The 12,437-nt window shown below is 37.1% G+C and overlaps 1 protein-coding gene across 4 annotated transcripts in view; it reads left to right on the top strand.

The window, feature by feature from the left end:
* LOC148306313 (tripartite motif-containing protein 3-like) overlaps positions 1-12,225 on the top strand; it is a 145,872-nt gene extending 133,647 nt beyond the window's left edge. For all 4 annotated transcript variants that reach the window (XM_088265237.1, XM_088265235.1, XM_088265236.1 and 1 more), the window contains 5 exons: positions 1,097-1,289; positions 3,189-3,472; positions 4,213-4,457; positions 5,186-5,327; positions 6,598-12,225. In XM_088265237.1, the coding sequence (XP_088121363.1) occupies positions 1,097-1,289; positions 3,189-3,472; positions 4,213-4,457; positions 5,186-5,327; positions 6,598-6,833 (1,100 nt within the window). In that variant the 3' untranslated portion in view covers positions 6,834-12,225. The remainder of the gene's footprint in view (positions 1-1,096; positions 1,290-3,188; positions 3,473-4,212; positions 4,458-5,185; positions 5,328-6,597) is intronic.
* The last annotated feature ends 212 nt before the right edge of the window (positions 12,226-12,437 follow it).

The raw sequence follows: 12,437 nt of genomic DNA, 5'->3' as shown, positions 1-12,437 counted from the left end.
AACTGCTGCAAACGCTACGTTGGTGTCCTATTTTAACCATGCGTTATCAACCGCATATGCCACACTGATGTCCTTGGCTATACACAACTTTGTTAACAGCAAACAACATTATCTAATATTTACACTTGTCGAACATCGTAAACACAAACCATGTTTGAAAATTATGCGGAATAATGCATCAAAACACGTGTCACAATAAATTTTAAGAAGTAGTGGCATTTCTAACCCTTATCCGAATTCAATGGTGCATAGGGCACTGCGTCGTATAAAAGCAGTATTATCTTGATCGTTAAATACACCAAGGAAAGGTGATGAGCCTTCCACTTCAGGTACCAGTCAAGGGTCAAATTAAATTAATATTACACTGAAAAATCACTAATATTTATTTTGACCCTCTTGGGAATCGAACCCGGTATCTCCAGCATGGTAGCCTAGCGCGCTAACCACTACACTATGGAAGCGGACGAAAGTGGCATTTACTAAGTAAAACTTAAATTACAAATGGACAGATTTTACCACAAAGTGACTGTTCATGCGAAAAATTGTGTATTTTTTATAACGATTTGTTTATTAGAATTGTAGGCATAAATGTATTCGAGAAGAACAAAGAGACGCAGTTCTTTAAGTTTTAAATGTCTACAATATTGTCCCCACCACATGCAACTCCTTTAGAATCGTATATAAGGGGTGGAGGGCCAATATTTTCGTGCTCAGATTAGATAGTATTCAAACGTGTATATGTCGCGCTCGTTCTTTTTCTACTGGTGTCGCTTTGTTCTTCTCGCCCTAACAAGTGTTATAATTTTCGATGTATTGGTGTCAATTTGTTATTTTCACCCTTGTAACTTTGTAATTTTTGATAAATAAATGATTGTCTTCATTTGGGCGTTTCCGTCTTCCTCATCACAAGTGTTCCAGTACCGTTAGCAGTAACAGTGACTTTCGAATCAATTAATGAAATTACCAATTTCAAGTTTGCTTATGTGAATGACTGCATACAACGAGGAACTTTTATCAATTTTGGTATCAATTGAGGTCTGTCTCATCTGGCACAGTTTTGTGGGGAAAGTATTTTTAAGGCCATTTGTCTCTGCAGAGGGCGCAGCGGTAGCGGGGCTGGAGACCACGGTGCTCCTGCGCACGGTGGACTACCACGGGGAGGCGCGGGACTCGGGCGGGGACCCCGTCACCGTGAACGCGCGCTACACCTCCCCGCCCCCGCCCGGCGCCCCCAACGCGCCCTCCGCCGTGCCCTGCGAGGTGCAGGACCTGGACGACGGCACATACAGGTAAGGGTCTTGGTCTTCTGCTAACTGTACCAATCCAATGCTGAGAAGTTCCCACACTTTGTTTGGCCCACACTAGATTATCCCTCCTGTTCCCAATACAGATTCAAATAAAAAACATATTTAATTAGCTAGAAGAAACAAAAATCCACAAAATGATCTATAAACCTTGTACATAATAAGCAAGGTAATTGAAAGCTGTCCCACCGCATGCCCAGATCTGATACAGAAGCATCTAGGCTTCCTGACAGATCTGCTCTTGCTAAGCAATTTTTTTTTTTAACTTAGTTGCGAAATTTATTGAAAATATGAAACAATTAAAAATTGTATCCCGATTATACTGTGAATTTACATTTAATAAGCAAGGTAAATAATAAATGCAATTCTCATCTAAAAAAATAAATGAAAATAATACTGTAGCAATCCGCAGCTATTTAACATCAATGCTATTATCAGTCGTTCTGAACGATGACTTGGAGTAGAAACAATCCATCAGTTCTTAGCCTCTCCGTGTGCACCGCCCCAACCGTAAAATGCCAGTTAGATAACATGTGGCCTTACATTTGGAGCGTAATGAATATTTCAAATTGACAATATTTATTGATTATGTTTAAATATATAAATATATATCGCTCACTCCTATCAAGAACGTCATAAATCAAAAATCATCAATTTTCAGTTGTGCATGTTTTCGGAATGTCCAGAAAATGTACTTTATCCCAGCCAAAGAGACATATTTATAACTTAATATTTACCCGCTACAGGGCAGAAAGTGTTGTTTTTGCATTTTGAAGAAAAGGTATTGTTTAATTATTTTTTGAAATATACTAAATATTTTTCAAATGGAGAAAAAACCTTCAGGTTTTACCTTAAAAGATCTGTTGCACAGTAAAGAGTTCAATAAGTGGCTTGATATTTATTTTTAATACATTGTATTATATTTTTAAACTTTAAAAACGATCTCCTGAAAAATCAAGTTTTTTTATTAATGACGTTCTTGAAAGGAGTGAGCGATATATGTTTAAAATATTGATATTCAATCTTAAAATATAAATTTTTGACATCTCAACATAGATGAATAATAATAGAGAAGTCTGGTTATTCACAGGGCTTACGGCCATCATAGGTTTGGTAAAGTAATTAATAAACTTTACACATCGCTCACTCCTTTCAAGAACGTCATAAATCAAAAAACTTGATTTTTCAGGAGAACGTTTTTAAAGTTTAAAAATATAACACAATGTATTAAAAATAAATATCAAGCCACCCATTGAACTTTTTACTCTGCAACATATCTTTTTATGTAAAACCTGAAGGTTTTTTCTCCATTTGAAAAATATTTAATTTATTAAAAAAAATAATTAAACAATACCTCTTCTTCAAAATGCAAAAACAACATTTTCTGCCCTGTAGCGAGTAAATATTAATTTAAAAATATGCCGCTGTTGCTGGGATATAGTACATTTTCTGGGCATTCCGAAAACATGCACAGCTGAAAATGAACAATTTTTGATTTATGACGTTCTTGAAAGGAGTGAGCGACATGTGTAACATTCACCAATTCTACCCATGATTGACTACCCCACCACTCAATTTTCAGAACCCACTGATATATTGATCAAACTCGTGGCACAGCTCATGTGAGTTCACTACCGACACCTATGTTGGAATAGGGAAAGCCTTAATTGAGCAAAGACTTTTAATTTGTATGTAAGGTAAGGTAAGCCCCGCCTGAAAATCTAATGTAATGTAATGTAAATATCTCCTAAGATAATAAAATATATCCCAAGCGGAGATAATCCGGATTTCTGAACAAGTATTTGAACACACTCAAAAGTTGTTATCAATATTTGATTGGATAAGGAAACAAAATCGAAAGTACCACTTCTCATTTCATTTCAGGATATCGTTCCGCGCCCCGTACGCGGGCACGGTGTCGGTGGCGGTGGGCGTGGTGGGGCGCCCGATGGGGGGCGGTGGCGGTGCGCTGGCGCTGACCGTGGCGGGCGGCGCGGAGGCAGCCGCGCGCTGGGGCGGGCGCGGGGCGGGCGCGGGCGCGTGCGTGCAGCCCGCCGCGCTGGCGCACGCACGCCCCGCCGGCCCGCTCTACCTGCTGGACGCGGGCAACTCGCGCGTGCACGTCCTCGACCACCATCTCTACAGCAAGGAGTACATCGAGAATGAAGGTAAGCATATTTCATTCTATTTTTAAAAGAACCCGCCTGTCTGTCCTCCATGGCATAGTGTAATGGTTAGCACGCTCGGCTACAGTACTGGAGGTCTCAGGTTCGATTCCCAGGGGGGGTCAAATAAATATAAGTGATGTTTTCACTCTAATATTTATTCAATACCACCCTGGACTGGTACCTGAAGCGGAGGGCTGATCATCTTTCTTTCATGTGTTAACAATCAAGCGTTTATATGATGCAGTGCTTGCCGAACGCGTTGTAATTTGAACGCTTGAGATCTCGGCCTTAACCTTTTGCACTCGAATGGCGACAATATGTCGACAAGGTGAATTCCCTAGTAAATCAGTTGGCGACTATATGTCGCCGCTATGTACCGTTATGGCGTTTAAATAATAAAAGGCCGGGATACGTACTAACGCAGGTACAATTCTGTCCCGCCAGTTGCTCTTATTTTAGCATTTGGGTGTGTTCCCATTGTAAAATAACTAACTTACCATCACGCCACTTCTCCGCAGGGGTAGGCAGAGAGAATAGAACGCCACACCACTCTATCCTTGCAAACATTCTTTGCCTCTTCCACGTTCATGCATCTCCTCATACATACCTGCCGATTGTTTTGACTCCTAACCTGACCACTTTTGTGTGTTTCTATTGTAAAAATGTCAAAAAGTAAGTTGTAAAAAGTTTCAAGTGCAAAGGGTTAATAAGGCCTTTTACTAATGTTACTTTCCCTTCAGGCCTGGTGGGACGCAGCTGCACGGGCATCGCGGTGACGCAGCGCGGGCTGGTGGCCGTGAACTGGCGCACGCGGCGCGTCACGGAGATGACCGCAGACGGGGACACGCTGCACAGCTGGGGCCACGACGCCTTCCAGGAGCCCGTGGCTGTGGCAGTGGACCCCACCTACGGACACGTGCTGGTGGCAGACAACGGCGCCAGGAGCGTGTTTGTGTTCGATGCTGATGGAAAATATCTCTTCCAGGTAGGACTATTAACCTGTTGACCGGGCGGGACGCATAAATACGTCAAACGTAAACAATATCGGGTACGGGTAGGACATATGAATACGTCCTTGAAAAATATGTTTATTATATTATATATAAAGATGTATATTTTTCGAACAACAAAGGTATTAGTCATCCATACATGTCTCGACATGAATTTAAGACACGGAGTGAATCAGTATTCGCGTCCGTTACAAGTTGCGTAATTGGACAGCGGACCGCCCGGTTAACAGGTTAAACCTTTACACTGGAAAGTTTTATGCTATATGCATACCGCCAACTCAATTGAATTCTGAGACTTACCAGGTGTATGAATAAGTTTTTGCCGGTTTTCGAGGCAAAGAAAACACATAATATTTACGAGAAATTTTATTTTTCGATTATTCAAAATACTGACCATTGGCTTTTATTTTTACGAACATTAGTTATATTAAATAATATTTTTTGAGAGTTAACACACTTCAGATGATAAACGTATTTCTGCCCGTTTGGTCGATTGATGCTTAAGAATGGAAAAGGTATTTTTACCTTCTACACCAGCCTTATTTCAAAGGCAAAAAAGAAGGATGAATATTATATAACAATCTCTTTGTTAAGGTCTTAACTATATGTGTGTACATAATTATCGAATCCCAACGCCAGCGGTCCTCAGGCGTAAAAAATACCCATCCGAAATGTGTTTTAGTAGCATATTATGTTTTTGAAGGTTGGTGGAAGTTCATCTCAACTCGGTCTCATCGGTGGCCTGTGTGTGTCTCCCAGCGGAGAGTTGCTGGTGGCCGATACGGCTATTCATGTGTTCAGCGCCAAGGGGGATCCTGTGGCAACCTACGCTCAGATTCCTAAAGGTAATATGTTCTTCATAATAATGTAAAGACAAGGTGATAAGTCCTGCATTTTAGGTGCCAGTTCAAGGTAGTGATAAAGAAATATTTCAGTGAAAAATCATTGATATTTATTATGACCCCTCTGGGCGTTTGTCCACTACACAGGATTTCACCTTCCGGCAGTCCGTTTTTGAGAAATGAAAACGACTACGACAGTTTAGCATGATCGAATTTACACGCAACGTGTTCATGCACTGATCAAGACCACCGATCCCAAGAAATATGGTCAAAAAAACAAGTCAATCCAAGCCAATCATTGTTTTAAAACGCTAACTGATGTGCCGGAGGGTAAAATTCCGTGTAATTCTGGGTAGTGGACAAGCGCCCTCTGGGTCATAATAAATCAGTAGCCAAACGCCCTCACCACTACAATACGTAGGCAGTCATAAATATGACAGGTATGAGGATAGAAATAATTCTATAGATTTAATACTTCATTAAAGTAAAATTATAGACAGTAATAACTCAAACTTATCTTATCAAACTTATCCGCAGGCGTAAAAAATACCCATCCGAAATGTGTAAATATACTTCTTCTTTGTGTCCTGTCAAGTCCCCCAGACGTCGACTTGAGATCACTTGAGAGTAATTGTCTTTGTCTTCGGCAGCTCTAAACAGCGCCTCGACGGTCCTGATCAATCGGGTCCAATCTTGTATATTCCGGAGGCAGGAGATTTGTCTTCTGCCCACACCGCATGAAACTTATATTTTGCCTTTTTATACTTCTTCTTTTTCTTTTTGTAGATCCTAGGGATCTGTTTGTGCCTCCGCATGTCGCTCTTAGGATGTTGACTCCCAGCTGTCTTTCCATCTTTTCGGAGGTCTACCTGGGGGTCTGCGTCCTTCAGGGTTGCCTTGGAGAGCGATACATGGAAGTCTGTCTTCTGACATTCTATTTATATGTTCCTTCCAGTATTGCCTTCGTTGTCGTCCCCACCTCACGATATCCTCTGTCTTACACATGCTCCGGATGTCGGTATTTCTTACTCAGTCTCGCAATTTGTTTCCCGTTATGGATCGTAGAGTCTTCATCTCGGAGGTTCGAAGTCGAGATTTTGTTCTGGAAGTATCTGCTCTTGCTTCAATCCCATAAGTGGCTATTGGTCGAACACATGTTTTGTATATTTTCATTTTACTTTTTACTTTCTTTTATACTAAAATGTTAAAATACTAATGTCTTAATTTATCCCACTCTTTATCTAATTTATGGCAAAACTTGTTAAACTCTCAGGTAAAGGGTCATACGGCGGCATAGACGTGGACAGCGAGGGTCGGATAGTGGCCCTGCGCTGGGAGAAGAACCGCACCAAGCTGGTGGTGGTGGCGCTGCGCGGCGGCGCGCTGCTCACGGCGTGCACGCTCGGCGCGCGCCTGCGTCGCCCCGGCGCGCTCGCCGTGCTGCCCGACCTCTGCGCCGTCATCACCGACCTCGCCGGCGACTGCGTGCGCAAGTACCGCTACTGGTGAACCAACACACAAACACCCACAATACAAGCAGAGAAATCTCCACACAGAGTGATATGGTGAAATTGCACGACAGAAAGCCAAGATCGCTGCATATCGATCACTCACTTTCAGCCTTCGTCTTGTGTCCAGTATTGAACAAAACCCTTCCTCTTGGGCTTCTGCAGTTCTCTGTTGGACGAACCCTCTTCCAGTGCAGGCCTGCCGCTTTTTTAATGTCATTGGATCATCTTGTCTGGGGCCTACCCACGCTTCTGCGTCCTGTTCTAGGCCTCCAGTCAAGCACCTTTTTCGTCCATCTATCCTCAGACATTCGTGCCACATGACCTGCCCAGTTTTCCACTTAAGTGGAAACGGTTACACAGGCAACTAAATCTAATATCAAACTTGATTTTTGTGTATCGCATCGTGTTATTTGTAGTAAATGCGTAACTGTGAGGGTTTCTTTAGTGGTTTTTCCTAAAAACCACCAGTCATCAATAATTACGGGAACTACCCACAGATTGACATATTCTAACAGTGTGTATATGGGGCCCTCATATTGCTTATATGTAAAATGAGCATTACGTAAGACTGCTCTCGGGTCCGTTGCAATTACTCTTTAAGAAAAAGCAGTAAGTTTAATGTAAAAGCACAACTGTATAGATCGATTCTCTGGCTTCATTCTTCATATAATCTTAAAGCGTTAATATTATTGGGGAACAAGGAGAGATGTACTGTGGACCTCCGATATCGAGAGATTTAAAAATTATGATGTGATTATTAAATTTAAAAATAATAAAATCATGTTGGGCTTTGCAATTACAGAGTAATGAGTTGCCTCGCTATATAAATCAGATTCTGTGGAATTGGCAATTTTAAAATCAATCAATTCCAGAGGACAGTTTAATTTTTGTTTTAAAAAAAAAAACCTTGTAAAATGAATATTTGTTCTAACAAAGTAAATATTTCTGGAATTACATGTTTGCATTTTGAATGTCAAACCATTAGAAGTTTGGAGGTCCATTCTTTTGAATATTTTTTTATTCAGTGCGTTTTACAAACTTTATTTTAGTTCAATATTTTAGATACATAAATCTCTGTGCTACATACCAAAAGCTGATATGGGGATAGTGTATTCATTCCTTTTTAAAAGGGTGTTTCAAATTTTGATGGCCTGTTGATATTGTGTTTGCCCCCAAATTTAAGTTGGGGATTTTTGAGTGGTTTCAATCACTCACTTGTAAATATGTACCATACAGATAGCTTACATACTTCAAAAACTGCTGAGATTGATAGAATAGGTGTCAAGTATCAAACTTGATTTCTATAAAAATGTTACAGTATTTGCTTGTATGTAGTAAAAAAGGTTTTCATACATCAATATCCCTATCCTCAGTTTACTAATTCAGATTGTTGTAAATAAAATATCTACTGATTTCCTTGACAGTTCATAATGATAAATTAATATTAATTTGGCGAAATGTAATAACAATTTTTGTTTTTCAATTACTAAAACTTTATCTAAGCATTACAACATTGTATGTATCATGAAAGAAAAGAAAGGTTTTCTCAAAATAAGGGCACTGAGTAGTCTAATGCTTCAGGATTAGAAAAAGTGTAGGATCCAATACATAATCAGTTACCTTTATACATAATAGACATGTTTTTGGTTGAATCTCGTATTATTCTATTGCATTACACAATTTCAACACTATATGAATACGGCCCCTGCAATGGTGCCTGAAATTTCAAATCAAAATTATACATACACAGTTCAACTAAAAATGTGTCTGTAATTTTTTTTTATTTTTAAACCCTTATCCGCACCCTAATGGTGCATAGGGCACTGCGTTGTATAAATGCAGTGTTATCATGATCTTTTACACATGAAGGAAAGGTGATCAGCCCTCCGCTTCAGGTACCAGTCCAGGGTAATATTGAATAAATATTACAGTGAAAAAATTACTTCTATTTATTCTACCCGCCTTGGGAATCGAACCCGGGACCTCCAGAACGGTAGCCGAGCGTGTTGACCATTACACTACGGAGGCGGACAAATGTATGGACAATGGTCTGTAATTTACTGCGTTCATATTTAATCTTCAGATATTCTATTAGAACTACCGCTGATTACTTTTAAAATCAAATACATAAGAGGTGCGTAAACAATAATCCGAATTAAAACATGATAATGTGCCTTTCGGTTTAGCTCTACCCCCGAGGATTGAAAAAATGTTTGCTTAAAAATCCAAGTGGTTATCATGTTAAAACCCTTTTTTATAAGAATTATTAATAAAGAATTTTGCGCGTGATAAATGTTTACGCTTGCATGTTGTAATTCTACTTAGCATAAAAGTTTTGAGACTTGTTTGATATTTAGCATTATGTTTTTATCACATCACTCACAAAATAGACCTTAGTTGTACTTTGTGTGGTGACTGTTGTACTAACAAATAATAAAGATATACGCCGTACTTGATGATAGGCTAGGAGTATGCATGTTATGATCAAATTAAGATATAATTTTTTAGCTCTTTAACTCTGCTGTCACAAGGATTTCTTTTTTTTAGTTTAATTATTTACCTATAGTTATGTAAAAATTCTGTGATTTAACCGGCAACATCAAATCTGACCGATGTATGCTGGTTTGGTATATTCCAATGGATTAAAAACGACTCATGTTGGAAGTAAGTGTAGATTAAACTGGAATGTATTTAATTTGGTTTATAAAAAAAAATATGATTGTTTTATTTTATTTTAAATGCAGTAGACTTTCAACTCATCAGGGTAGACATTGCGGTTAGTCGAAATATACTGAAAAATGTTCCACTAAATAGACATTTATACATGCTATAATATGCAAACACCTTCAGGTTATTTTCGAGACAATTGTTGTAAAAATTCTTTAGAATTGAAGGAAAAATAGCTGTTTTCCATAGCTGTTTAAAGCTGTTTTCTATTACGGCATTGTGTTTTTAAAAAAAACTTTATGCTTACACAAAGACTTATTTCTTAATGAACTTTTAGTGAATGGTAGACTTAAAGTACATAATTAGAGTCAGATTGTGAGGTTATTTTTGAAATTTCAAGCTTTTTAGCGAGTCTAATTGAACTACATATTCTTTTCATAAAGAGTCTGTAGTTTTTAGTTCTTACATATGTAACTATGTCTGTATATTGTCTTGTGTATAGTTGACCAAATTGTTCTGGTAAAGATACTTTCTTGCGCCGAAACTGATAAATAAAGAGTCTATTGTATGATAATTCTGTTACTTAAGACACTGTTTCTCCGTGGAAAATAAATGTATCCTCATAGGAAATGAATAATTAGGTGTGCGCATAATAAGTAGATATCCTAATGAATCCAATATGTAGTTATATTTTGACTTTGATGTTTTTATCCATATATTTTCAAAATGTGTTGCGAAAATTTACAATCAAGCATGGTGCAGTAATGTCTCCATTTTTTGTAGTTTGTAGGGTATTAAATAATCCAGACATTTAAAAATGTTCGCTATTACATAATAATGGCATAGCAGATCTCTGGATGGAAAATGTTTATTGTTTATTTTATTTCAATAAAGACTGGCGAGGAAAACTTACTCAAATGTGGTTCACCATTTTCCATCTGTATGAAGTTAAAAAGTGGTACATCTGTTTCCCTCTATTTGATGTTACAATGGATGACAATACCAACATTAATTCCTGCAAAGATACGACTAAGATAAATACCTTTTTTTAATTGAAAGGGGTTTTGAAATTATATTATGTAAAAAATGTATTCCTTTGCAAGCAATCTTTACATAAGTAACAAAAACGCCTTCCAAGATCACATTTCAGTATCACTACTTTTCTCATTAGAAGTTTAATAACTCTTTAGTGCACCTTTTGATGCATAAAGCACCGCATTAGAATAATGCATGAATATCAATAAAAAGAAGGTGAGGTGATCAATTTTGAAATTCATGTAAATTAAATTAAATTATTATCATGGTGATCAGGAAACGAACTTATGCTGGCATTCATTCAGGCATTAAATGAAGCTTACATGGATGGATGGACACATAAACTATGATAATTAAAAAAATAACAAACATTAAAACAGTTTAACTACTATTACATTTTTGAGTCCTTTTTTTATATAGGAACCGAATATCTTTTCCCATTATTTACACAATTATTGTCATTTAATAATCATCATTTAAATGAGAGACATAAATTTGTCTGGTACAGTAATCATAACCAGAAAAAATCACTGCTTTAACAAGCTTATTTGGATTTTTGTTCAAATCTATATGCATCATTCTGTAGTAGCAAAGTAGCGCCATCACCCATTATTCATACATTTGCCCTGAAAATGTATGTTTACCGTTCAAAAGTTTACTAACGAGTATGTCAATATTATGTACAATAGCTAGAACTGCTTGGTATGTACTAGATTGTAAGTTGTATGAATTGTTCACATTATTTTTGTGAAATAATGTCTAGTCGGTCCAACGATTCAGCGGTCTGGAAGATCCACTGTTCGCTGTTTGCAACAATATGTAATCTGTTTGTGTGTTACAACAAGCTGCCATATAAAACTATGTAATTAATTGTTAACTATTTATTAAAATGTATTTGTATTGAGAAACATTGCCCGGAAAAACAGCATGTTTCAAATTCCTTTTTTCACTTTTTTTAACATTCCTTCAGTGAGAAAGTGTTCATTCTTAATGAGTTGAGAACCATTCATAATTTCATTTATCGAGTTTAGAATCATTAAATTTATTTTCCTAAGAAATAATTTGTATCCTGCATTTTCATTTTGATCTCAATTTTTTTTTAGACTTTTCAATTGTATTCTCTTCCTTCTTAATTATTTTCTAAATTGTGCATAATTACTGCAAGAAAACTATATTGTATATTGTAATTGATCGAAAATAAAGTAAATTACATAATTTTTGTAACCATAAAGTGCTGTACAATAAAAGCTTTGTCATTTATTATAATTTATATATTATATTATATTCAGAAGCTTATCAGATTTTTACTATTTAAATTTTTTAGATAAAAATCGTTAAAAATTAATGAATATGATTGTTTTGATTTTTTTAACTACATATTGTGTAATTTCAGTTTATTTGAAAAAATTTAAAAGTAGTTTATATCTAACACGCCGGTGAGCGGATGGAAAAGTATTTTTTTAGTATAGTATGATTAACATTGAAAGCTACGAAGAATCACCAAATACCGCATTAGATATTTATTACTTGTGTACTTACATTTAGGTTTATTAATATTAGAATGATTTCTTATATATTTTAGATCTGCCCGTACGAGATGCATTCATACTGTTTACTTCTAGTCAATGTTTTATTTTTCAGTTATTTGTATGCAACTATATTAATAAAAAAATAAATCATTCTCTTTATCGAAATGCTTTGTTTTAATCACGGATACTTTTCCGGAATTCACTCGCTACAAGCACCTGGGCACTTACTTGCAAGGGAAGTGAGAATAATATTCCTGTTAAATTACAAACTTGTATATTCCCATCCCTTTTATGTGAAGGGATGCTATCTGGATTCACTAGTGCTGGTAATGATGGAAGGACACGGAAATAAAAACAACAATTACCGGCGA

The sequence above is a fragment of the Brachycentrus maculatus genome, unplaced genomic scaffold (assembly GCF_059751285.1).
Source record: "Brachycentrus maculatus isolate JH-2025_06_01 unplaced genomic scaffold, ASM5975128v1 h1tg000244l, whole genome shotgun sequence".
In the NCBI taxonomy this organism is placed as follows: domain Eukaryota; kingdom Metazoa; phylum Arthropoda; class Insecta; order Trichoptera; family Brachycentridae; genus Brachycentrus; species Brachycentrus maculatus.
The sequence above is the reverse complement of the archived record's forward strand: the minus strand, read 5'-3'. Positions and strand labels throughout refer to the sequence as shown.